This window comes from Labrus mixtus, chromosome 4 (genome assembly GCF_963584025.1).
Source record: "Labrus mixtus chromosome 4, fLabMix1.1, whole genome shotgun sequence".
NCBI lineage: Eukaryota > Metazoa > Chordata > Actinopteri > Labriformes > Labridae > Labrus > Labrus mixtus.
In genome coordinates this window covers 7,962,033-7,989,730 of record NC_083615.1, presented here as the reverse complement: position 1 = coordinate 7,989,730, position 27,698 = coordinate 7,962,033, and the positions used below count along the sequence as shown (strand labels likewise).

Genomic DNA, 27,698 nt, shown 5'->3' with positions numbered 1-27,698 from the left:
GATTGCATATTCTACCATCCCTTCACAACTCAAGTAATCAATTTAGTGTTTATAAGGGTAAAACACATTTATGAGGGTAAAACACATTTAAAGTAAACCTATGTTACATTTTTATTTCTAATCAAACTGATGATGTCAGTAACTGTTTTCTGAAGCACTTAATGTCAGTTCACTTGTTTAAAAGCATCAGTGACCAATTAAGACTGTTTCTTGGAAAGAACATTATATATTAATGCATTAAAGATGCAATTGTTTCTCATGAAAACTGATTTATAAATAGAAGAATATAAAATTCCAAACTAGTGAGCCTAACACATTATGTGATGCAATTAATCTAACCAAGGGTTTTGAGCCTTAAATTACAACTGTAATGCTTTATATGATTAAATCAATAGTTGGCTCTAATCAATACATAATTGCACTGACACCCCCCCCCCCCCCCCCCCCCCCCCCACCCCCCCAGAAGTGCATATTTGCGGCAGTAATCCTTAAAATCATTACACACACATTTATAGATATTGTCCAAAATGAGAGTTAGATTCTATCTTTTGGAAGGGAAAGCAAACACTCCAGTCAGAAGTGATGACTACCTAAACCCATGGATAGCTGTTTCACTGATACAGCATTGCTGATCTCACAGCTGGACCCTTTTGTGTTGCCATTGAATGACGGCTGAGAGAGGGGAGGGTCATTGTCAAAAGGCACGGTCGCTGGATCAATATTTGAATTCATTAGGCAGCTGACTTGCAGTCATCAATAGCCTACCTCTTCATAATTACCAGGTTCTGCTGTAGAAACAGATGCTGTTCAGTATGACCTTATTTCCAGTGGCCATTGGTAACTGATAATTCAGTGTTCATCTTGTTTTGTGCTCTCAGATTTCCTATGCACAGGAAAGAAGATCTAATTATGAGGCTAAGTTGCTACATGGGAAAGCAGTGGTATATTATTGATGACTTGTCATCAACATACTTGACTTGCTGTTTAAAATGACTGTAGGTACAGATGTGGTCTTTAGACCAGGCCAGAGCTTGAAATGTGCATTTCAGCTTTATTTAGTGTTTAAACTGTTCGGCTGGAAAAAGCAGAAACTCTCAACTTGTTGAACAGAAAATACATGTTGATGAAATAGGTACAAAATAAATTGTGGAGAACAGGGTGACAACTATATAGATAAGAGCTCTTACTAAAAAATAGAGATCAGAGCAGGTGTTTAGAATCTTTACAATGAAATTAAGCACTTGTGGAAACTGGACTAGAAAGCCTGAGTAATTAAGACCAGAAGTTTTTTGGTAAAGAGAACCATTTTGAAAGGTTCGTTATTTAGTTTACCATAAATAATTGAAAGGAAGCAACACAGTATACTCTTTGCAGTGGCAGTACCTCCTGAGGGCCCCTGGGGTCCCCACACCTCAGTGAGACAAACCACACACGCTTGTAGCTTGAGCCGTCTGCGCATGCGTCACAGGCTCCCCGGCACCCCAGTTGAGCCGTCGGTCCTCCGTCGCTGGCAGAAGTGAGTTTGGGGATATACGGACAGCACGCAGGAGAGCGGCGGTTCGCGGAGGGACGAAAATGACACACCAGTCCGGATAAATGGCGAAGTTTAAGATGAAAGTCCACCAGCACTGGTTGCTTTTTGTTTTGTTTCTTCCTTTCTCAAGTAAGTGTCTTGTTTTGGTCCTGGATATTTCATTAACAGGTTAAGTGTGCTGACCTGATTGACTGACCGCTGATTAATGTTGATGAACTGCGTAGAAAGATTTTACCTCAATGCATAAAATAGGCCACATTAATCGACTGTAATACGATTAAAAACGAATGTTTTCTGGTTTACTTAGATTTTATTAAAATGCATACTCAACTTTTTTACTGTGTAATTTCTCTGTCAAACGTTAACTCATAACGTCACTTACTCAACGCAGCTTATGTCCAACATTGAAAACAACATACATGGTTATAGCTGCTTTACCTATTTGTTAGGGCATGACTTGTTTCTCTTAATGACTCATTGTTAGTCAACACCATCATTCTGTATGGCCCCTTTTAAATAATTGTGTTTCCACATTTTCAATTATCAGGTGTGATCTGTCAGTTTGTATAGACAGTGTTGTGCAGCTGTGTTCATGCAAAAAATAAGGTTTACTGATATTCCCTTTTTCTTGTAGGTGTTTTATGTTTCAGTGAGTTGTCCTTCATCACAGAGCCCAGTGATGTTACTGCACTACCAAAGGACCCTGCTGTCTTGGACTGTCAGGCTCATGGGCTGCCTCCAGTCACCATCAAGTGGCTAAAGGATGGAGTTCACTTGGCAGAAAGTGAGCACATCCAGTTTCTGTCAAATGGCTCCTTGTACATACCAAAGATAAAGCATACCAAGGAGGAATCAGACGAGGGATTCTACCAGTGCCTCTCACAAAACAAATATGGAGCTATCCTAAGCCAAAGATCACGTCTTACTATCGCAAGTAAGTATAACGCTCAGAGTGAAATACACTCCCAAGGGTTGATGAGAACTTTATCTACGTTTTCCACGGTTGAGACCAAGATGAGGATAAGTTAAGCTTGTTGGTGGTATACACTTTGTGGTGTCAACATGCAGGATGGCAAGTTCATGGGTTATTAACCTGGAGATGGGAAGCAGATGTACCCCTCCCCACTTTTTCCCTTTACTAAGGAAAAACCTCTTAAGTCTGGGTTTCCATGTAATTGGAAGTTGTGCAGACTTAGCCATGCTTGAGTTTAAAGCTGTCAGCCCAGTTATGGGATCATTTTAAGAGACAGTTAAAAATACATGGAGAGTCAATCTAAAAGCTCATAAATACTCCAATAATAGGCAACCCTGGGTCCTGAGTATATCACTTACATGTTTTAAGAGAAAGTACCTCTTGGACATGTATAAAAGTAATCAGGGAATACTGGCTAAAAGTTAGAGATTAGCCTTCTCTCTCTCTTGCATGTTAGTAACATTGCATTGTAACTGCAGACTGTGGCTCTGTGTAATTGCTGAATGGCCTGCCGCACAGAGGAATCTCTGAAAGGCCATTTGGCTTTTAGCCTTTGTTTGGAGTAACACTGACCGCCCCAGAAGAAAAGGCTACGTTTTCAGGGCATTTGTTTGTCCACATATCAGTGGACAGAGCAGCTGTCTCTATTCAATGGGCCCGCTCTTCCGTGGACACGTTTCACAGGTCTTAGAAGGAATATCCCGTGAGTGGTGTCATGGAAACTAAAAAGGCTTTCTGAAATATAGTGATTTTGACACTGACATTGACTGTGAGGGTAAAACATTTTGGGCAACATGTCCCAAAAATCAGGGGTACTTAAATTTGAAGCACTAGATACAACTGTCCGAAAGAAAGACGTAAAAAAAAAAAAAAACAGGTACACCAACTCTTCTGTCAAAATATTGTAGCAGTTATATCTAAATTAAATGTTTCCCATAAGAGAACGATGCAAAAACCCTCAAAAGTTAAGTCTGGACTGGTGTCCAGCCTTTGTCAGTGAAAGGGTTAAAGGTTTTGGGTCAGCTGTAGGCAGGGAGTGGAGGATGGGCCTCTGCTGTGCTCCCCTTCTGTCCATAGGTCCAGGGGGTCAGGGGTCAGTGGGGAAAGGCTTTGTGATGTCACAGGCCTGCTCTGGCTGGGCTGCCCTGCTGTTCTCTCCCCCATGCCAGAATCCCTTTCACTGGTTCCAACCCTCTGTTGCCCTGTCAGGCAGAGCCCTTTTGTTAAGGAAAGGCCAGGCCAGGTCATGTGAACGTACAAACCTAATATTTCAGTGAACAGTGATGAACCTTTCTAAGCCTGTTTACACTATGGAAGTATTTTTGCTTTTAGTTTTAGGACTACATCAACAGTTTCTGCACCTCTTGTATTCACAGAGGTTGTCAGATATCACAAATGTTTCCCAAACTTTTTTATTTTATTTTTATAAACAAGCGCAAAGGTGCTTTGATTTTGTTTTTAATCCTGACAGTAGAATTTGATAAAGGATAAAAAATACACTACAAAACAATTACGATGTTCTCTTTCCCAAAGTAGTCTGACTTTGAGCTGGCTCCCAGTTTGGGCTAAAATTGAATGGACAGGGGGCTGAAGTGAACTTTGACCTCTTTAGGGAAACCTTTGTGCTGTTTGACCTAGACATTGATTTGTTCTTTACAACAGAGGTGACCATATTAGCAGCTCAGTCTTTGCAGGCCACACCCTCCAGCTGCATCACTGATCCAAGCAAGAGTGAAGAACGTCTGTTATTTCTCTGTGACCAGAAAACAACATAATGTTTTTAACTTCTTACCAGGCCCTGAGGGCCCAGGATGCTTGTCATCACGCATCAGCCATGTTGTCCATAGACAGACAAGGTGGATAATTCCACACTTAATGATAAACATAATTGAAGTTGTATTTAATATTTTTGCATTGGATTTTGTTGTCCTGCTCTACAGCTAAACTTTACTTAATGCCATTTTTGAGGAATAATTCATATGACCCACTACACCATTTTTTTTTCTGCCTGCTTCAAACCCTGTGATGTGATTCACTTATGAAGGGCCGACAGTTTATTTTTGTGATATTGATGAGATTTGGTTTTGAATTAAAGGATTGCTCTTTAGTTAGTATCTCCCAGGGCTCAGGATTTAAATTTGATGTTTCAGGGGGACAACAGGATATTGATTTTCTTTAACATGATATTGACTTCCTTCCTGTGAGTAAGGGGGGGGAGGGAGAGAGTTATAACCTTAATGAATGAAGGTCATTGGTCTTGTCATAAGATAAATGCAGATTGTGAGTTGGTTATTTTCTGTAATTTTTGAAAGACCTTTTGAATGCAGTAACATATGCAGGGTTGTATAAGGCACAACAAAACAAGTATAGACCCCCTTAGTTTCTACAAAGTAGGGTTCAGGTCATTATGCACAGCGGTAAACCATGACACTTACAAAATACCATATTTGACTGCAATAAGGTAATTCCTGGCCTCTACATGAAATACAATAACATTTATCTTAAACTTTGTTTTGGACATTCTTATATTCCTAGTTTCTGCTTGTAATCCGTGTTATGCAAAGTGAATTGATTGGGTTTTTTTATTTATCTATAACAATGCATCATTCAGTGTCATTCTTCAATTGATCCATTGATTGGCCCAGCTGGTCAGTATGGAACCTGATTGCTTGCTCATCTGCTCAAAAGCAAGATCATTGTCTTTTACAGAGATCAATTCATTTCATACAGTCAGTTGACATCCATCAAAATCAGAGATTTGCATGAATAATGTATGATTTTTAACCAAAGGTGAAAGAAAAAGCTCTATTTAGCAAGAAAGAAAATAACTGTAAAATGAGCCTACTACCAAAATAAATATCAATTGATTTGACACGTTTCAGCTTTTGGTTGAAAGGTTCTACTTCTGATGATGAATTATTCTTTTCTTCCCAGGTATCTCAGAGTTTATGTTGCACCCTGTGCCTATGGTGGTGACTGAGGGCTCTGTGGCCCGATTCTCCTGTGCAGCCATGTCCAGCCCTCCTGCCACCATCACCTGGGAGCTCAACCAAAGCACATTACCACTACAAACAGACAGGTACCCACAGACACACCTTGAGTAACTTTTGATACCATCTTATAGTCCCCATTCAATCCACTTATGTGTAATATGTATTGATGATGAAGTAGTAGTAGAGCTTTGTTTTTTCTAGAACGTCACAATTCAAATCAATTTTGATTCTTTGGATCACACTTTGAATCGGTATCATTTGATCAAAATGCTTCGATATTGATTCATTAATACGAATAGATGACAGAAATACCCTGATAAGTCATGACAGTACCTTCTGATATTTGTTAAATAATAATGTGTACATTATTTGTATTGTTTTAGAACAACCTGACAAAGTGTACACAAAATGTATTTCACTGTTGAATTAGTCTTTAATAAACAAAGAATAAAACATTAAAGTACAGTGTGCTCTAAATTGCACAACTGTGCCTAAGCTGAGTTTGCAGCACATAAATAGTAAACATTACTGTGTTGTAATTACATGGAAACAAGTAAAGTACATGTAAAGTGCCACAGGCTGCACAGCCTCTGTGTAGTGTCCACTCAAGTGGCTACGTAGGTTTGTCGTCTTGTTGCAGTATTTTAATACTGACTCACAGGGCTTACACACGACATGCCTTTTGTTGACTTCCCATGTTCCAGTTTTACATCTGAATTCAAAATGTGTCCAAACATCAGCTGTAGGCGCAGACTTTACATGACTACCCGCCGCTGTCGCCATTTTGTTAAATAAACAACAGACCTTGTTTAGTCAAGTGGGGCCTCTGTAGCAAATCACAGCACAGCATCACCCACAGTGCCACAACAGGAGTGGGCCTTCATTACAACAGAAATAAACGGTTTTAGGCTTTTATGAATCGATATTGAATTGGGAAAAAAATTAATTGCAATGCATTGATGAATCAATATTTTTTACACAGCCCTGTTGCAGCAGCAGCAGCTCCAAAAACCTCCACAGTCCAAATACACCTTCTAGTTTGACCCTCAAGTCGCCTTTTCTATGTTCTCAGAATAACGGTTCTGCCCAATGGAGTTCTTCAGATCCAAAATGTTCAGTTGGAAGATGCTGGACTGTATCGGTGTGTGGCTACTAACATTGGTAGCCGTTTGAAGAGTCGAGAGGCAAAGCTGACAGTCAACCAAGGTACAGAGACTTCATTTAAGGACCCAGCATGAACAGACCAAATCATATATGGAACAGAGATTTTATTTTCTTAACATATTTCTTGTCTTTTAAAGGTGTTGGCCTGAAACCACGGCAACGGCCCAGAATCATAGCCGGACCTCAGAATGTCACAGTTTCTCTCCATCAAACTGTAGTGTTGGAGTGCGTGGCAACAGGGAATCCCTGGCCCATCATCTCCTGGAGCAGAGCTGACAGTAAACCCATTGATGTGTACAATGCCAAAGTGCTGGGCAATGGGAACCTTGTTATTACTGATGTCAATGCCAAGCACAGTGGAGTCTACCTCTGCAGGGCCACCACCCCTGGAACACGCAACTTCACTATTGCTGCAGCCAACCTCACAGTTCTAGGTACAGTAAACCCTTAAGTGATTAAACTGCATTACATCACAAACTATTTCTCCTACTGTGTCTTGTATTCCATGTGCTACGCCACAACGAAAACAAAAGCTTTTATGTTCAGAGTGTATGTTTGAAAGAGTTGATATAAGATTAAATACTATTAGTGTTTGTTGGCAGAAAAAAGAAATGTTGGGCAATAGTTATTTATTACTTTTATCCTACGCCCATGTTTTTAGTGCCACCATCTATTGTTGAGAAGCCTGAAAGCCAGACCCGTCCAAGAGCAGGGACTGCCCGGTTTATGTGCCAGGCAGAGGGAGTGCCCACGCCACGCATCAGCTGGCTGAAGAATGGAGAAGAAGTTCACTTAAATGGGAGGATTAAGATGTACAACAGGTATTGTCACACAGGGGGAAAAAAAACACTTTCTTAATCAAATTCAATGTAATACTTACTATTATAAATATTTGATTTGTTGTTTTGCAGTAAATTGGTGATCACCCAGATCATCCCTGAGGATGATGCCATCTATCAGTGCATGGCAGAGAGTGAACAGGGTTCTGTGCTGTCCTTGGCGCGCCTTATTGTTGTCATGTCCGAGGACAGGCCAAGTGCACCAAGAAATATCCATGCTGAGACCATCTCAAGCTCTGCTATCCTACTGGCCTGGCAGAGACCTCTCTACAATGCAGACAAAGTCATCGCCTACTCCATCCATTATATGAAAGCTGAAGGTGAGACAAAGAAGATTCACTTTTGGGTTATGTTTCAAGGTTTATGTTTGGTTTTAACAGCTCGGCTTGGAGGATGAAGGTGAGAAAAGATACAAGATGACAGTCAACAGCAATAATCTACCCTGTGCGCTCACATGTGATCAACTTTCCTTAGTGAAGGCCATCTGTTGTTGCTGCACAGAGCAGAGGTCAAGGAGGATTCGGAATGGCAACTTCACTGAAATAACAACGGGCTTTGCAAATCCATTGTCCTCTCTGCAGCTCATTCTTCTTGTAGTTAAAGGGACAGGGCAGCATTTTTAAAGCTCTAACCCGGGTTCAAACCAGGGTTGTAGGAGATATTCAACTTTATCCATTAAATTGACTGTAAAGTAATTCTATTTATTCCAAGTCTGCACTTATAGTGAGCATATTTTAATGTTTAGATAAGGTTTTCTTTAGTGGCCTTAAAGCCTGATGAGCGTCATTCAGAAACTGCAAGCATCAAGCCGTTTGAAATACTGTTTACATGCTACATCTTGACAACCTGTCATAGAGGTTTCTTTTCTCTGGGACAAATGTAACCTACTTTATTATCTGTTGCATGTCAGGTCTGAACAACGAAGAATACCAAGTTGTTATTGGAAACGACACAACCAGTTATATCATCGATGACCTTGAGCCAGCTCGAAACTACAGCTTTTACATTGTGGCCTATATGCCAATGGGAGCCAGTCGTATGTCAGACCAAGTCAGTCAACATACCCTGGAGGATGGTAAGCACAGAGCATTGAGACTCCCTGCATTCCTTACAATAAATCACCCTGGCACTTAAGCTAAAACGCATGTGATTGATGTGTGTGCAGAGCACTTTCCGAGAAAAAAGTGGGATGGGCATGATGATGTTAAACACTTGTGTGTATTCCATTTACTAACAGAAATGTAATGTTTATGATAAATAGAAACATAACACTTTTGCTTTTTGCAAACATTTCTATATTGTGAAGAAACCCAACGTTTTATCAGAGTCAAGTGAATGAGTTTTATTTCTATCTTTCTGCAGTGCCTTTGCGTACCCCAGAGCTTGGTCTGACCAGCCACAGCTCCACAGATATCCAGGTGAGCTGGCAGCAGCTGCCTGCCAAGCTGAGCCGCGGACGGGTTTCTGCATACAGACTCTCTTATCGTACAGCTGTGGACAACACTGTCAACTCTGTGGAAATACCTCAGAACAGCACAGAATATCTGCTGGAGGGCCTTCAGCCTGACACAATCTACTTGCTCCGCATGGCTGCAGCCACCCGTGTGGGCTGGTGTGAGCCTTCTGCATGGACCTCACACCGTACGCCCAAGATTTCCAGCAGCAAAGGTAAATTGCTAAAAGATGAAAAGGACATTTTGAGAGCTGGCGATAAAATTCTTTATGAAACTTTCAGTTTTTAAATCTAATGAAACATTTGTTCTAGATTGGTTTTCTTCACCTCATATTTGCGTTTGCGACTTAGTTTTCATGTATGAATGTATTATTTTGGTCAAGCAGTCATTTTTATCAGGGTAAGAAGCAAAAACAAGTACACGCTATAGAGTGATAGAATCACATAGTGCAAAACATCTAAAATGCTGTGCTTTAAATCTTGTCAGATCGTTGCTTTGTGGCTCCTGAAACACCAAGAGAATCACTCGAGCTCATGCAGAGTAGCCAGCTTATGACTTAAGTTTGCTCTTGTAGCATTGTCCCACAGTCTTTGTGTTGGTTACCCAGGAACCTTTGCCCTTCGCTGTCAGTGATGTTAGAGCGGCCTCAGTCACGGGTCATAAAGAGAGGGCCTCAGGCGTCTATGTGGAGGAAAGAATAGCCCCTTTTGATGGCCTGGTGTTTTGGGGGAGGCTGTTTGTCCACCAAAGCTGGATTTTGTTTTTCAGGTTTGAAATTAGTTGATGGAGAGCAGCACAGCCAGAAGAATTATCACATTGAATTTAAACTTCAGTGGAACCCCGTGAAAAACATTGATCCCTTTCACAATGTATCACCTATACCAGTGTACTGTTGTTGTTGTGGTTGTTGTTGTTGTTGTTGTTGTTGTTGTTTTTTGTGCTTAGGTTACAGTAAGTCATCCTATGCTTCCAACTCTTGAGTGAGTGAGTGTGCATTGATCACATGCCTGCTGTTACCTCTTAGTGCCTTCAGCCCCTATTCTTCAACTTGAGCCCCTGAACTGCACCTCCATTGTGGCACGCTGGCAAATCTCCCAAGAATCTGTGGCTGTCCAGGGTTACAGGCTGTGTTACCATGAGGAGGGCCAACCAGAGCAGCCCATCATCCAGCTGCAAGCTCAAAACTATACGCACACCATCAGTGGCCTTGGTGAGTTGCACACTTATATTCTCAAAGTTGTTTGGTTGAAATAGGATGTTATATTGGAGCAGATTGGGGGAAAAGCATATATATACAGTATATATATATATGTATATATATATATAAATATATGGTTATTCGACAATGTCAGAGTATTTCTACCATCTAGACCTGTAGAATAAAATATAAAGTTTATTTATAGAGCACATCTCATTTAAGGTAAGCTCAGTGTGCTTTACATTGATGATAAAGAAACATAGGGATACAAGAGACAAATAGCCATATTAACAAAAATCACGAATATGATACAGAAATCAAATTAAAAAACCTGTGATTTTGTTAGAGACAACAGAGAGTGACCGATGGGTTCTCACTCAGATGAGTCTTCCCAATTTAATTCAGTGGGCAGTTGGATGCTGCTTTTGCATTTTCACCCAGTGTCCTGATCAATATGTGCTGACCCCTCCTGCCTAAGCAGCGGCCCTCTCCAGTCTGGCTTTGGTATTGTGTGAAATCAGGCTCCCAAGGTTAGAGGTCAGGGTCCAGATGTCCCTCCCACCACTGTTTCCCATCTCGCAGCTTGCATAATTACCCCTGGCCATTGTGTTGTGTTCAGGGCAAGACCTTCCCCGTAAGACCCTGGCCACTACCCCCTTTAGCTGGACACAGGAGCACACAAACAAAAACCCCTGGGATTGGCCAGAGAAGGACTAAGCCACTGACCTCTAGCCGTGAGACATTAGTCCTGGATAACATCCCTGCCCCCATAGGTCTTCATTGCTGTCCATGTAAACAACCCACAGCAATATATGCAATTTACCCATGATGATCGTGATAAAAACAGTTAACTATACTAAAAACTTTGACTTATGTGTTTCACAAATCACAGTGAGGCTTCTTATCAAATCATACCCCAAATGCTTTGGTAATAGAAATGTGTTGATTGGCGCTAACTGTGTAGATTAGTGGGGTTATTCTAATAGTTTGTGGTTAGAATTCTAAAACCATTCTGCTTGGATGATACAGCTGTATGGAAAAGTCATATAAGTTGCTGCCATATTACATATAACTGATGTCAACACAAGTTCTCTTTAGGAGCCATGTTTCTTTCCTTGTTGCTCCAAGTTTAAGGCTATTGCACAAGGCCAGCAGTAAGAGCGAGAAAGAGGGAACAAAAGGGGCCCAGCCCCTATCCCTGAGTCCTGCGCCCAGATTCCTTGTGTTCTATCTTGGCTTGACCTCATGACCTCAGTCAACTCCCCCAGTCCCATGGGCCTAGGATCCCGGCAGCTGAAGGCAGCCTCTGGCCCAGCCCCCACAACAGGCCTGGACACACTGGCTTCCCTGGTCAATACCAACTGGCTGACCTTTCACATTGCACACATAAAACAAACCTTAACACTCCCAAAAAACCTCCTGATTGAGGAGCTAAGGTAATCTTGGATTTTTTTAAGTAAAAAAAAAAAGTTTCATGGAATATTTTTAAACCAAAGCTCCCCATCCCCAGACTTCAAGACCCCTCCTATTGACACAGCCTCTATGTCCAATAACACATCTTTTTCAGTTTACAATACAAACAGATCCTATTTTCAGCCCTTCCCACCTCTGTTATTCACCTTAAATTCTGCAATTTGTTGGTATAGTATTCATAATGAATAAATAATAAACTTTATGCTTATATGGTTTCTTAGTTGTAAAGCCTGTTTGTTGACCGTGTCACCACATTTAGTGGGCATTACTTGGTGCTGGTTGATCGTCCTCTTGCTCCTTACTCAACACATGATAAATGAGAGGTTTGGGGTGACTTAGGAGACCATTCATTGTTGGGGAAAGAGGAATGGTCAGTTTTGACCCAGACCCTTTACCTCCTGCTGTTGACTATCAATGTGTCTGCCTTTTATTAAGAAATACATGCTGTTCTTTTTGGGAACCATCACTTTGGCATCTTGATGATGATCTTCATGTGGCAATAATAACACAATATATACTGTATGTGGCCTCTATTGGAATTAAAAAATGCTTCTCTGTGAAATTATTGTAATTTCAATTTGTCTATCCCTTTTATTTAAGTTTTAGCAACATGTGCGGTAATAGTTTTAAGAGGATTTTCTTTTCAATTCCAGATCCAAGAAGAAAGTATCATGTCAAGATTCTTGCTGTCAGTGAAGCTGGAGAAGGCTATCAAACGGACCAAACAGTTAGCACGCCGGGATGTGTGTGTAAGTATTTTTTTATTTATGGCTTATTTAAAGAATGTCTTGCATAAAATATTGGACAGACCTACGTCAAATTGAAAATGTGATGAAAACATGCATTCTCTTTTTTTATCTCTCAGCGGCTAGAGAGCAGCCTGCAGTATCTCCTCCACCTCCTGATCTTGTGACGGTCTTAGGGAACAATTCGTCTTCGGTCTCTCTTCGCTGGAGCCGTCCTGCTTTCCCCTCAGGAAAGACTGTTAGCTATACAGTGCGTTGTACACCTGTGGGAACTCACAATGCCTCTGCTATACGCTACATACAAATGTAAGAAAATCAGTTGTTGCATGTAAAATTAAGTCTCCAAGTAATGATGTCACATTTCACTGCATGTTTCCATGTTGATATGGCTCCTGTTTTTTCATCATTCTCTGTTTCTAATGGTGATTTAAGGATTTAGGAAGATGAAATGCTGATAATGTTAATTGCTGTCTTTTCACAGTACCAAACAGAGTGTGATGGTTCAGAACTTAATTTCAAACACTCGCTATGAGTTTGTTGTGCGTCTCCACGTGGACCAGATGTCGAGTCCCTGGAGTTCTGTAGTTTACCATCGGACCCTGCCAGCAGGTAATAAAAGGGGGCCGTACTTGTCATAAATTTGCCATGATCATGTTTCTCTTTGTTCAATTCCGTACTTATTTTATCTTAAGATTCAGATAATTGCATATTTCTCAGTATCAGTAACTGTTGTTTCTCATGAACGTGGTCACTCTGTGTACAGCACCTAGCCAGCCACCTGCAGGAGTGCGAGTAACTGTCATAGAGGACGACACTGCTCTGGTGTCCTGGAGGGAGCCGACAGAGACCAATGTGGTGGTTACTCACTATACCATCCTGTACGCTTCCCAGAAAGCCTGGCTGTCTGGACACTGGCAAATTCTACAGAGGGAGGGTAAGTAGCACACTGCAGAGTGTATTCTGTAAAGTTTTTAGCCTTAGCTTTGCAACATTTAGTGTGGCTGTAACAGTTTTCATTCATTCTAATCTCTGCTGGGTTTTCCTGCTTCTTTTTACAGGAAGCCATACGATGGCTCTGTTGGAGAAGCTGGAGCCAGGGAACGTCTACGTGGTAAAAATCTCAGCCTCAAACCAGGTTGGAGACGGGCCTTTCTCTAACATTGTGGAGCTGGCATTAAAGCGTGGACCTGCCCACCGCAGCAAGAACCCCAGGCACTCTGACAGCTTCCCAGATCCAACAAGTAAGCATCCTAAAGGTTCTGGGGCAAACATGATAGAGACACCTCTTCAAGATGTGTTATTTAATCCATTTGTAATATCAAGGAGGTACTCAGGTGAATAGACTTGGAAGTCAGTCATAGTTGACGTTGCTGAGAGAGGTCTTTCTACGATGACTTCATACTTTCTTCTGTGCAAATATAAATTATAATAATTACTTTGAATCTTCAGGATTATTAATACTTAGCATGTAACAGCAGCTCCCTCTTCAACCATCAACAAACATTCACACAGATGTGCCTTATGACCAGTTTATAGTTTTTAATTATCAGAGCAAAGATGATGAGCAAATGCGTGGACATAGAGGCGCACTCATCTCACGTCGAAGCTGTTTATATGAGACTGCGTCAATCTGTTGAGTTTTGTGTTTTTACTATATAAGACTTGAAAAAGGAAGCCGGATTAAACATTTTTAGTACACAATGATCAGCGGAGAGAAAACAAGTACTGTTTGTCCACAGAAGCCACAGAGATCGACAAAAAGATGACAGTACCTTACGGAGGCTTTAAATAGACTCCAGCTTTCTTCAAATGTGTAGAATTTGTATTTTATTTATAATCTGTAACTCTGTGTTGTTTATCTTCCAGTCTTATCTGATGGTCTCTACCACATAGACCAAAGGTCTATGACAGGGATCATTGTTGGTGTGAGCATCGCCTTGGCCTGTATTGTTATGTGTGCCTTGATCCTCATCAGTAAGGGCAGACCAAGGTAAGAGTTAAAACCATTTGTAATGATGAAACAAATAACAGTTGTAATATAAAACATGAGCACTTGTGGGTTTTTTTTTCTCAACTTGGATTACAAAATGATTTTTTTTTTTTGACTGACAGAAAATCCTCTGGTCACAAAGTCATTGCTGTGGGAGTTACTGAAGATCCACGTTCTGGTTTGGCCCTGCCAAATGAACGCCATGCAGAGAATGTTGAGGCTCTTATACCCATGATGCGTGAACACTATTTTAATGCCACGGTAAGACAAACAATTCAGAGTGAACAGTCTTCTGATTGCGGCAGGTTTCAGGATTATAAAAATGAAAAATCTTTATTTTCTCTTCTGCTCCAGGATGGATCCAGTATGGTCATAAATAGTGCTGGACCAGTCAGTAGCAAGAATCAAAACAATAGATGGCTTCTCTTCCAGAGGGAGAATCCAGCTGAAAGTGATGTAAGTGATACAACTTTTGTCTTTCCTTTCAGCCAGGTTCCTTTTTTTTTACATTGATTTAAACATATTCTTTTTCCATCTCTTTAGCTTGAGAGACGAGCAAGCTTGTATGAAGCTGGAAAAACTGTTCTGAGATATGATGAGCATTTAGGCGCAGCGCCCCTTCCACCTTCGTCTCGGGAGATCATCTACGGACCTTTTCACTCGGAGAGCTCTCACAGCAGCGAGGGAAGCCAAGAGACAGGAGACTCTGGGCACTACTCTAACGAAGAAAGCAATGAAGAAATGAGCAACCCTTCCACCAGCCAACGCTCCAGACCTGAATCCTTTGGATCAGACGATGTTGCCACTGTGGCTGAGCTTAAGCAGTCTTTTCAAGTGGAAAATGAGGAGATGCCGAGCCGTCCCCTCCATCACTCCTCCACCGCTGCTGATGCTCAGCTCTGCTCAACCTCCCAGGGCTCCCATCCTGACCCGCACACTTCCCCAGCAGTCTGCTCCTGACATCACCTGGACCTGATCTGTCTCCAGCAGCCGGAGCCGAGCCACTGCTACAGCGTTGGCTTCCTCGGTTGAGCCTCTCAGTTATATCCTGCAGCACAAGGGATCAGGAAGCCAGCTGCTGCTACAGACGGAACGTGCTCTGCATCGGACCTACCTCAGGATTATGTATGAATGTTTGTTATAACATTTTATTTCCATTCTTTTTTTAACAACTTTCTACCTTTTTGTCTGTGTTGGGCATTGTCTGTCCTAAACCAAAGCTCACCCATGATGAATGTTAAAAAGAATGTCAAAAAATGTACAGTGATACATTGTCATTATATTTAATTACTTTCCACTGGAGCAGAGGGTGTGTTTGAGCCCTTTTGACTGATTTATCTACCTCTGTGTTCTGTTTTTATACATACATTACTACCTCATTTTCACCACATACGGTGCAGTAATATCTCAGACTCAGGGGACAAGGTGAAACATTTTGTTGCCATGTCTTTTTTTCTTTTTTTTTTCTTTTTGTCTGAAGGTTCTCATATTTTAAAATTCTTTTAACTTTTGTTTTCACGGTTGAAAGAGCTTTCGTTTCATGTCGTCTTTGAATGGTGTATGTTGTGAAAGAAACAAGTGCATTAGATATTGTCAAACTATTTGAGCTTTATCAAAAAAATAGGCTTTGGCATTTTCAGTGCATTGAACCCAAAGCTTTAACTTGGCCTTAATATCAAAAAAGGGCTTTGCATACTAAAGGAGATGAGATCCAAAGATGTGAAATATTGTACCCAAAGAGTTTTGATAGTACAAAGATATTCTAAAGCAACCAAAAATATAATGGATGTATATTGAGGGTGCGTTTGCCAAAATATTGTCCTTACCAATGATGTAAATTTCCCTTAGAATGATGGTTTGAATGCTTTTCTCAGTGTAAATTTTCTTGATGCTTTATTCTGGTGAAAGCTTTAGCACGAGTCTTCGTGGCCTGTGTTCCATTTGCCTTCTTGACCATTGCTAAATGCAGCGGTGATGCCGATGCTATTATCCAAAGAGTTGTCTGCTTCCTCAGAAGGGTATGGCTTTTCATGCAGTTGATCCTTGGTGCCATGAGGTGGAAATTATTGACACAAGACCAAAGATCCAATGTGTCCTGCCATTGATGGATGATAATATTTATTCTTTGTGCAGAGAATCATCTGTTACAGTTCACCAATATTGCTGTACACAGGGACTTCCTCTCCCTTAGATTTCCTGTCCAGGTGCGACAATGAAGGATTCTGACTATCAAAATGGAAACCCAATGTGTGAAGAGCAACATAATCAATTTTTATATCTTTGTAATACAAATAATGCTAACCAAAGAAACCTTGAAGTCTCTGTTATTTAGTGATTTTCTTTGGTTTTCATTTACATTCTTTACATTTAAATGTGATATGATTTCAAAATGGTTTTGATTGCTAGAGGGGCATTTTTACTTTTTTAAAGCTTGAGATGTCATAAACAGTTCTGCTGTCTTTTTATCACCACAAGATTTCACCTGATACTTAGGATACATTGTCTTCTTAGCATGGTGTTGTGAACAAAATCGTTTTCCCAGTTTTAATGTGACATTTTAGTAAATTGATTAGTCTGCGTTCAAGTTCAACGTTTGTCTGTGTAGCGCATTATTATAAAAGGTTAATTTGAAAGCCACAGATGACTTTGCTGACTTAACTCAGGTGCCAAATGTAGATTTTACAGTGTAGACTAAAATGTTATTATTTAAGTTATGGTTTTCTGATATTTCTGCTTTTTGAATATCAAACTACATCTTTTATCCCAAAGAGAGCAACAGAACAAATGATTGTATGTGTTGAAATGTTGCAACAGACTTTTTTGATACTCAAGATGATCACAAATACTAGATAATAAAATTGTTCTTGGAAAACTACATTCTGTGTTATACGTTGTGTTGTGTGCTGGGTTGATCCATCAGTGTGTGTGTGAGCAAATAACGACCGGAAGGAATATTGTGACTAATTATGCATGTTCTCCAGTTTTGTGCTAGGTGTACAGCATGTTAGAAACAATGACATGAAAAGAGATTACAGACAATGAAACAGTTTAACAGGTTACAAGAACGGTAGTTTTTCTTCAAATCAGAGGATAATAAATGTTTTTCAACTGTAGTGATGGGTCACTGATGGTCACTAGACTATTGTTTGAATGGTTAGTATTATAGTGTCCTAATGCAGTGATGACAACTTCACATACATCCACTGAACAAATGACTTTTAACATTTGTTTTCTAACTTTTTTTTTTAGAAAAAAACAAACCATGTAATGTTATATTCTAATTAGGAACATTTTTTATCTATTCGTTAACTCAATACTTGCATATACATTCAAATTGAAAACTTTGGGCCTGAATTAAATGATCATGTTACCTTCTTAATACAGCTGTAGAAACTCACATTGTTGGAAAATTTGTGGTGCACCTTATTAGTCAGAATCCTATGAATGAATATAAAAAATATATCATACTGCTTTACAAATTCAGCTGAATCTTTTGAAAACTGAAATCTTTAAAAAAAAAAATAAAACTCTTGTAAGGAAGTTGTTTTTGGTAACCTCTGAGGACAAAGTGGTACCTCTTATCTCTGGCTGATTTTGTCCTGTGCATGAGTAAGAAGTATTTTTTAAATCAAATCTCATTTTTTAAATGTTTTTATTTAACCTTTATCTAACCAGGTTGGTCCCATTGAGATTAAAAACCTCTTTTTCAAGGGAGACCTGGCCAAGACAGGCAGCAGCAAAAACCCAAAGTTACAGACGGAAATAAAAAGAGAGACACAGCACAATTTACAAAGCACAACATTTTGGATTAAAATAGAAACCATCTATGAGTCATATCTGGGACTCAGTTGTTCAAGCGGCCGAGCTAAAACATCGAATCTGCTTCCATGTCTTTCATTTTAGATTTAAAAACATTTGAGGACACCATGCTCCTTGAGCTTTAAGTCATTCTGCAACAAATTACAGGCTGAGGGTGCAGAATACCCAAAAGCTCTTCTCCCAATTTCTGTCCGAGCGTCTGGGACAGAGAGCATGAAGAGGTCCTGAGAACGCAAAGAATACTGTCCAGTACTTCTCTGCATGATAAAGACACATAGATATAGAGGAAGCAGACCAAGAATTGCCTTATATATAAAGGTGTACCAGTGTATGAGCCTACGGGTCGCCAAAGCGGGCCATCCAACCCGAGAGTCATCATGCTTTCTTTTAACAGTAAAATGTATCACTGACTGAAAACCTTTGGCATGAAATATTTTGTAAAAAAGCTGCAACGTGCTGTTACCATAGACTGGCTGTTACCATAGACTGGTTGTTACCATAGACTGGTTGTTACCATAGACTGGTTGTTACCATAGACTGGCTGTTACCATAGACTGGCTGTTACCATAGACTGGCTGTTACCATAGACTGGCTGTTACCATAGACTGGCTGTTACCATAGACTGGTTGTTACCATAGACTGGCTGTTACCATAGACTGGTTGTTACCATAGACTGGTTGTTACCATAGACTGGCTGTTACCATAGACTGGTTGTTACCATAGACTGGTTGTTACCATAGACTGGCTGTTACCATAGACTGGTTGTTACACCTGCTGTTAGTACGTATTTTCATGGATTCATTCATCTTGATAATTTTGTGGCCATATCTTTAAATTGTGTCAACCATCTCACAGTAATTCTACCTTTGGGTCTGTGAAGCTGTCATCTTATACGGGTGAAGCACCTAAGTAGTAGCAGATCTATATATAGATAGGAGCCAACTATATGTTGTCAACAACTGTTTGCTAGACAGAGAGTCTACATCTGATACGTGTACAAATCAGTGTCATGTCATCTTTATTGTTTTATAGTGATGTACCCAAATAGGAAGGAATTTGTTGGCTGTACCTTCTAGCAGAATATAAGCCACACTGTGTGATGAAGACTTTGCCTTTTTGCCTCTTGGCCAATGATTGTGAGATCTTGGTCGGCATGGGTCAGCGATGTGTGTGTTGTGTTTCTGTGTTGTCTGACCATGGCTGAATAAATCTAAGATGATCCACAGTCTGTTTCCCGTTTTCATAATTGTTCATCTACTACAGAAATAACCCCCACCCTAACACCTACCTACCGCCTACGTTTCAGGCTTATAAAATAACTACAAGATCTTTATGATGGTGTGCCTTTCTTTTTTATAGCTCATTAAGAGGGATCAAAACTAATTTTAGTCTGTTTCATATCCAGCTTAAAACATTTTTTTTTATAATAGAAACTTTGGTGTGTGTGTGTGTGTGTGTGTGTGTGTGTGTGTGTGAAAAAGAACATCCAGCAGGGGGAAGCAAAACATTTGACAGTCGCTTTGGCTACCACAGAAGAAGAAGAAACGGGGCGGTCTTGTTTTGGGGTGCTGTGGACGCAGGGTCGCACACACAGTTACCTCAGCTGTGAAAATGCGCATCGAAAAATGTTATTTCTGCTCGGGACCGGTGTATCCTGGCCACGGAGTAATGTTCGTAAGGAACGACTGTAAGGTATGTTACTGTCCTGTTACCTGTTGTTTTAACAAGCTCGCGAATGACTTGTCAGTGTTTGTTCCGTTAGCTCGGTGGCTAACGTTAGCTTGCCCCACGTGTTGAAACGAAAAGTCAGTGTTATGTCGGCAGACCGATTATCTTACGCAGTGTTTACACAACGTGGAGTTCAACATGGTTTAACTGTGTATATGTCATCGATATGTTTTACGCTATCTTAAATAAAACTAAATTAACAGAACCCGGACATTTAACTAGAAGGGCCTCGGTTTTATCGCTTGGTGTAGGGTAATTGCGCCCCCTGGTGGTAAGGTTGGGGAACACACCTGCACTTTGTGTTTTTATTTTTTATTTTTCTACATTTTTGGAATGATGCATCTGAGAAACGCCCATGTGAGGATTTGTTAGCTGGTTATGAAATGGACTGGATTTAATAATGATTCCTCTTTATTAGCTACTAAAGCAAAGGAGACCACAGGAAATAAGATATCAATTCAATTCAAAAAACTTTATTTGTCCCTGGGGGGCACACAAAGACACACAGATCAGTAAATTAACAGTGCAAGTAAACGAAACATTTTAATCTAAATATAAAGTGTCAATTTAAATACAACTTAAAGCTTAAACTTAACTTAAAAATACAAAATACAAAATATAAAAGAGTAGATATAAGTGGACAGTGATCGGACTAACAGATGTAAACAGATGTAACCATAACTATGTGCAGTAAACGAGAAATAAATATATATATATATATATATATATATATATATATATACAGAGCTATGTGCAAGTAGGCAAATACTAAATGATAAGTTAATAAGGTGCATGGTGAATAATGGAACAACAGAACTAATATATACAATCTAACTGTAAAGGTAAAAATGAGATAAATAAAGTGACCGTAGTGCAATGATGGATAAGAAACAACAGGAATAAAGTAACCAGAACTGGATGAATACTGAGATATTGTTATCATGTAGTTAGTTTTAATGTCTGCGATCACTGCTGCTGGATAAGAATCAGACAAAGTGATGAACAGCACGCTGCAGAAATAGACTTTGTTTATATCTTTCTCTACAGAGTCACGGTTGATAATATTATTTATGGTTAAAAGGGAAGTATTGTGAGATTCTTTTGTCAGGAAACATGAGTTCAGCACAGAGATACAATGTACCTGAGATGTCATGGCATTCTGTTGTGTTTTATGGGGGATCTCTTGTAATATTAGTAATGTGGAATATGTGTTGATGTGTTTTTTTGGTTTTCATTGTTATGTGCATTTCTGTTTACATGTTGATATGTTTTCTATTGTTTTTATTTGTTGGTTGTACTGTGGAGGTAGATGATTGGGTGCAATACTTGGAGCCAAAGACAACATCTGCCAATGGGGATAATAAAGTGTATTGTACCTATTTGTCCACAGGGGGGCGCTAAAAAAAAAAAAAAAAAAAAAGCCAATTAAATCACTTACTGCAACAATGTTTGGAAAAATAATATAGCCTTTTTATAAGCATTGTTATAATTTATCTATCTACAAATCTGTTGGGAAGATTTTCAATTAACACCAACATATTGATTAGAATACTGTAATGTTGTAGTTCATAATTCAAATATATTATTACTCTTGAAAAATGAAAATAAACCTACTCCCTCTTCCCTCTCTCTCTTTTCATCAGCGCTCTCTGGTGGACAGAATATGTTATAGCAGCCCTTGTGTTAAACCCTCTCTCTATTTGTCATTTCTATTCTGCAGTTTCTTTTTTGTTTCATGCTGGATAACATGAACACCAAATGTATGCAGTCATAAATGTTATATTTATTATTCATAAATATAATATCTTCCTCCACTTTGTTGAGCTACATAGTCCCAAACGCCTTTTAATTATGTGTACTTTCCTGCTCGTTGATACTTAAAGGGCCTGTTATTTCTTCTTGAGTTAAACTATACATTGATTATTTCCATGTTTCTGTTTTTCATAAATGTAGTCGTTCAGATTCTGCAAATCAAAATGCCACAAAAACTTCAAGAAGAAGCGTAACCCAAGAAAAACCAGATGGACCAAGGCATTCAGAAAGGCATCAGGAAAGGAGTTGACAGTGGTGAGTTGGTATTTGAAGAGCATCATCTCAGTGATATTAATTCTGAGAGAGTGTGACTAAAGAAACAAACATCCTTTCTTTCAGGATAATGCTCTAGAGTTTGAGAAACGCAGAAACACTCCAGTTAAATACAGCAGAAAGCTGTGGGACACGACAGGTAATGTATACAGTTTCTGTAGTTCTCAAAAATATCTAAATGTCAAAATGTTTTGTCATTGAATTTTGACCTGGTGGGTCATGTGTCACGTTTCATTTCTACAGTGGAAGCGATGAAGCGGGTGGAAGAAATCAAACGGAAACGACAGGCCAGATTTATCATGAACAGGTGAGCCAGTCTTGCGTTCATTTAGTTGCATCCTGTTGCTACAATTTATTTGAAATGTGTAAGTTGTTACAGGATTTGTGTAACCATCGTTATAGTCTTTGGGGAATATTCTGTGCCTCACTTTTGTTGTCTCTGTTGAACTTTCATAGATTAAAGAAGGGCAAACAGTTGGACAAAGAAGAGGCCATCACCGAAGTGAAGAAAAATATTCACCTTATCAAAGCACCACATGCAGGTGAGTCACCCACTACCAATGATATGAAGCAGAATTAGGGCTGGGCGAAATGGACCAAAACTCATATCTCAATATTGTTTAGCTGAATGGTGATACTCGATATATATCGATATGTATTTTATTAACAGTGAAAACACATTGAAAATAAACTACTGTTTGTGAATTTAAAAAGTAATATAATAAAATAAAAATGTTCCTTAAATACAATAAAAGAGAGAGAGGAGGAGGAGCAGGGTTAAGAGGGACAGACAGTCAGTCATCATCAGTGAGATGAGAAAAAGGTGACCTGGCACCTCTGTAACGTTATTTTAATGCAACATAAACTATATAACGATATTAACGATATTGTCTTACTCTGTATCTTGTTTGAAAATATATCGATATATCTTAAAAACTTGATATATTTCCCAGCCCCAAGCAGAATGTTGTTATCATGTTTAAGGAAATGTTACAGTTCTAATGGACACACTGGGCAGTCTTCAGATTGCACCGTGTACTGACAGCACGCAAACGTCGCAACACGCAGGATCACTGTCCACGCTGCATCCATTAAATATTTAATTGTTGTATTGTATGAATTTCACTTTCAGCTTGCAAACAGTATGACATCTAGTGCTTTTGTATTGAAGATGTGCAAAGGGATTTGTGGTGCTTTGTATTGATGAGCTATTGACTCAAATCAAAGGCTCTTCAATAAACGGTTCACAGAGAGCCGGAAAAAGTTTTCTCCGGAGTTGACACAAGTCAAAGCACAACATTTCAATCACAGATGTGGATATTGTTAATACACCACTATCTCCACTTTGTAAATCAAGCTAACAAGCTCTGTTGAGTGAGAGCGAGCACCAGTGCCCCCTCCTTTCTCATTCCTCGTCCTACAAGCGTTGGAGAGGAAAACAGAATCAGGGCGTCAGCGTAACTGTGTCCCCCTCACTTTTTTATTTACATGATTATACAATAATGGAAAACATTATCAGAAAGCAGAAAACCAAATTTAGGGATGGCCATTAAACAACCCAATGAATGTTTTTAAATGTTGTTTGTAATTTAATTGATGTCCAATGTTGTTGTTTTTACAGGAAAAGCAAAACAAATGGAAGACAAAATGGTGCAGAAGTTACAAGAGGATGTGGACATGGGAGATGAAGAGAATTGATCTTCTAACAACGACTTTTCTTTTTGTGTGTGAGCACATTGACTGTACTATTATTATTTTGTACTTCCGCTTTAGAATTACATTTCCAAGTGGCTGATTATGACACTGAAATGCGTTCGGTTTTGAAATGCTGCATGAGGACTGAAAGCATTGATATAACAAAGATCTTCCTCTAATACAGAAGCCGTTAACCACACGTATCGCAGTAGGTTGGTGGTAGTTGAAGCTGTAGAGAAATTACTCTATCTGTTGCATTGTATATTGTTAAAACTAAATGCAGAAAAACAACACAAATTAAAATCCCTCTAAGTGAATTGTTTGGTCTTCGTTTCATTTTATTTGACATTTACACCAGTGTAAACACAAGAGATGATTAAATGTTGGTTAGGTTACTTAACATTATGTGAAATGTTTGGTTTTGTGATAAAACCCTGAAAGTGCAATGTTCTATGTTTTAGAATCAATAACATTATTGCTGAAGAGACAGTCAGCTGCACTTTAATACACTGCACAACAATACATTACAATAAGAGATGATGCACCCAAGAATGGAACAAATGCAGTTGTCCTGAGTACACTAGGTGGTCACATTAAATTTGCATCATCCTGCAGATTTCCATACTTCTTTCTTCAGAGATACTGAGAAGAATCTGTTTAAATTCACTTTCACTAACTTCATAACCATAAAAACAACTTCATAACCATAAAAACAACAACATAACCAGTCCTGTTGAGCAGTAAAACTTTATCAGCTGCCTTTAAAGTAAAATTCAACAAATCTATCGTAGTGTGTTTCACAAGGAATGGCTGGGTGGATAAATATCTCAGAAGCAGTGGGAGAAGAAGAAAAAAAGGAATGCGAGATAATGCGAATGTATGGTCGTGGAATGCAGAACATATTGCAAGGTAATGGATGCGTATCAGGAGGGAATACAAACAAGGTCAGGTGAAGCTAAACTAATGTGAGAAAATGTAAAAAGTCTTGCTAGAGAACATTAAAAGAGCCCACAAAATTTTCTTTGTTTTTCTTTTTAAATGTGACCTTAAAAACAGTGGTTGTTAATGCGCCATGTGGAACGGGATCATCCAGTCATCATATTCATACAGAAAATATCCTTAACGTAATTATATCTTACTTTTTATGCTAGAAAATAATAATGTGTTTTATTTTATAGTGGTATATTTTAACATAAAGAGATAAGCCCTCTGTTCTCTCCATGGCATAAAGGAATATACAAGACTATAATCTGAGGCGCCGGTGGCCTTGTGGTTGTTTGGTCCTCCGGGCGGGCGGCCTGGGTTTGAGTCCGACCTATTGCTCCTTTGCCACATGTCACTTATTTCTCACTCCATCCACTGTAATATCTCCCAACAAAAACCCCAAAAGAAACCATACATAGCCTTTAATCTTAGACATGAGGTGACCTCAACTGCCTCCCTCCTTCAGACAAATCAACTTGTTAAATTCATTCAAATCAAAACTCACCTCTTTTCCCTGGCAAGTTAAATCAAACAAGTTAAATCAGACCCCATATATTTATCTTAGGTATGTATCTGTATGTATGCATGTGCATGTATTTGTGATATGTATATATGCTGCATATATACATATAAATATATTTGTGTGTGTATTATATATGTATGTATGTATAGATTATTTGTTTTATGTCTTGCTTTTGGTCAGATGAAGCTGTTTTTAAATGTGCAATACAAATAAACTTGATTTGGTTTGATAATATAAACATTTGTAGATCGCTGCGGCTCGACACTCGACACACTCGCTCTCTCTCATCTGGCATCGATTCACCGGCCTGTTGCTGGACAGGCTGCATGACAGGCTTCTTCTCGCCCGCCTCGTCGCTCCCAGTTGTTCCTCATCACCTAGAGAAGCTCGTTGGACAAATACAGACACTTTTCTTTTTGCGAGCAGAACAGGGAATCGTCAAGCTATGTCTGAGGAGGTTCAAGGAACGACATCTTCAGAAGAGCTGCAGGTAAAAGAAAAATAAATGAACAACGACATAGAAAGTGTGTACGAGTTAGCCACCAGTGCTAGCTCGTCGAATGTAGTAGATTAGCTCGCAAGCTAGTTAGCATGTAGCAACCATGAGCTAAATGTTATCAGCAATGGTGCATACTGGTAAATCTAAACAAGGTTAAACCCAATGAGTGGGTTGCCAAAATCCCGTGTTGTTTGATTGATATCTGGTCGATGCTGTAGGTAAACATACCAAACATAAAGATAAATGTTACACAAACAAACCATTGTGAGTATCATGGCGGAGCCTGCCTATTATAAAACATAATGTGGAATAAAACTGAATGAGGTGTCTGTTTTACTGTAGGTTAAAAGGGCCATGTATGATTTTGTTGTCTACAAAGTGTGTTGTCTTTTCACAGGAAATGGAGGACAAAGTGATCAGTCCAGAGAAAGCAGAGGAAGTGAAGCTGAAGGCGAGGTATCCTAACCTTGGAGCAAAGCCTGGAGGAGGCTCAGACCTTCTCAGAAAAAGAATTCAGAAGGGAGTACGTTTCACATCCACCTTTTTGTCCGATTAGTCATTTAAACAACAGAATTAAAAACATTTTGTAACTATTGGGGGTGTCTTGTTTTTCCAGCAAAAGTATTTCGACTCCGGTGACTACAACATGGCCAAGGCGAAAATGAAGAACAAGCAGTTGCCATCGGCACCCACAGAGAAGACTGAGATCACTGGCGGGCACATCCCAACGCCTCAGGACCTGCCGCAAAGAAAAACGTCAATCGTGGCCAGCAAACTGGCTGGTTGATGATTTTTTTTATATTTACCGTTTTCTTACCATTCCAACTTCACATCCACCTGCTGTTTACATTTTTGTTTATTTTTCACCTCCTGTAATGTATTCTCTAAGAACAAGTTATGTATCAAGCCAGATGCATGGAAAAAAATATGTGCAACTGTCATGCATTGAATTGTCATTGAGTGCAGTCCAACAACGTAGAAGCTGAAAAATGTCTCTCAAGTTTAAAAAAAAAAAAGAGTGATAACTTCCCTGACCATTATATCAGATTTGTACAAAACAATGGTTGTTAGTGCTTTCCTATTTTCATGGAACATTTTTCACCTGCAAGAATAAATGCCTCTATGCAAATTGACTAACAGCAGCTGAAGAGTAGAAAGGATCTTTTTGTCATCGCCATAGATCCTTTATCCACAATGTTAACTATAATTACAGAGGCAGGAAATTCTGATGATTTATGACCATAGACAAAGAAACCATAACCACTGTTTGCAATGGTGTATGTGTGAAGCAGAAGTGTAATTTACAAACCAACATTCAGTTTGACACATTTGAGTATTAACCTGCTCTTATGTCTGTTAAAAAAAAAGTATTCCTGCTTTGTTTTTCAAATTTCTATCCTACAGTGTTCGTCTATTCCTCTCTCAGTGGAGCTGTTTGATTCTTAAGATTAGTTCACAAACACTTTGGTAGCCTCTTGTATTTTTATTCATTTTAGTGACATTGATTTGCAAAGACCTGCTGCTGGTTTACATTTCATCCAGACTTCTTAAAATGGCCTTAAAAGTAACGATCCCTTGTTGCTCTTGAGCAATATTTGCTCCCCTCAGTAAGAAACTTGGTTGTGAATTTTGCCTGAAATGTCTGTCACTGTCTGACCGGAACAGGATTTTATGGAAGAAACTCCCTTGACATGTCTTGGGGTGTGCATGTGCATTTACTGTACAGTCACACTGTGCCATTTGTTTTGTAAATAAAATAGTTTTGCATAATATCTTATTCGTCCCTTAATTGAATTGCATTTATTTTTTAACTGAAAAATATACAGAATAAAAACACCTGATTGAAAGTTCCTTTGGTTTCATCTGGTATGTAAGTTGTGTTAAATCAAGACTCACAAATCTCAAGTTAACAAGTAAATCCAAAATTCAGTCTACCTAATAAGGTTTCATGAGAATAGCCTTAGTAACTTAACAGGCTACGGGAGGGTTGTAAATCTACTT

General features: G+C 39.3%; 3 protein-coding genes across 3 annotated transcripts; all 3 read left to right on the top strand.

The window, feature by feature from the left end:
* Window positions 1-1,534: 1,534 nt before the first annotated feature.
* On the top strand, window positions 1,535-17,233 carry LOC132972623 (protogenin B-like). The gene is made up of 19 exons (XM_061035593.1): window positions 1,535-1,663; window positions 2,169-2,468; window positions 5,442-5,586; window positions 6,573-6,706; window positions 6,802-7,098; window positions 7,326-7,485; window positions 7,576-7,823; window positions 8,414-8,578; window positions 8,866-9,171; window positions 9,982-10,167; window positions 12,282-12,377; window positions 12,494-12,680; window positions 12,856-12,983; window positions 13,138-13,308; window positions 13,433-13,615; window positions 14,241-14,364; window positions 14,487-14,625; window positions 14,719-14,820; window positions 14,908-17,233. Exons 1-19 carry the CDS (start codon window positions 1,597-1,599, stop codon window positions 15,322-15,324), a joined length of 3,555 nt encoding a protein of 1,184 aa, XP_060891576.1. The 5' UTR covers window positions 1,535-1,596; the 3' UTR covers window positions 15,325-17,233.
* Window positions 17,234-19,716: 2,483 nt separating this feature from the next.
* On the top strand, window positions 19,717-24,008 carry rsl24d1 (ribosomal L24 domain containing 1). Its single transcript, XM_061035586.1, has 6 exons — window positions 19,717-19,875; window positions 21,865-21,978; window positions 22,063-22,135; window positions 22,240-22,303; window positions 22,453-22,538; window positions 23,618-24,008. Exons 1-6 carry the CDS (start codon window positions 19,795-19,797, stop codon window positions 23,692-23,694), a joined length of 495 nt encoding a protein of 164 aa, XP_060891569.1. The 5' UTR covers window positions 19,717-19,794; the 3' UTR covers window positions 23,695-24,008.
* A 1,522-nt stretch (window positions 24,009-25,530) lies between these two features.
* arpp19b (cAMP-regulated phosphoprotein 19b) lies at window positions 25,531-27,469 on the top strand. The gene is made up of 3 exons (XM_061035588.1): window positions 25,531-25,688; window positions 26,095-26,220; window positions 26,314-27,469. Exons 1-3 carry the CDS (start codon window positions 25,644-25,646, stop codon window positions 26,482-26,484), a joined length of 342 nt encoding a protein of 113 aa, XP_060891571.1. The 5' UTR covers window positions 25,531-25,643; the 3' UTR covers window positions 26,485-27,469.
* Window positions 27,470-27,698: the final 229 nt, after the last annotated feature.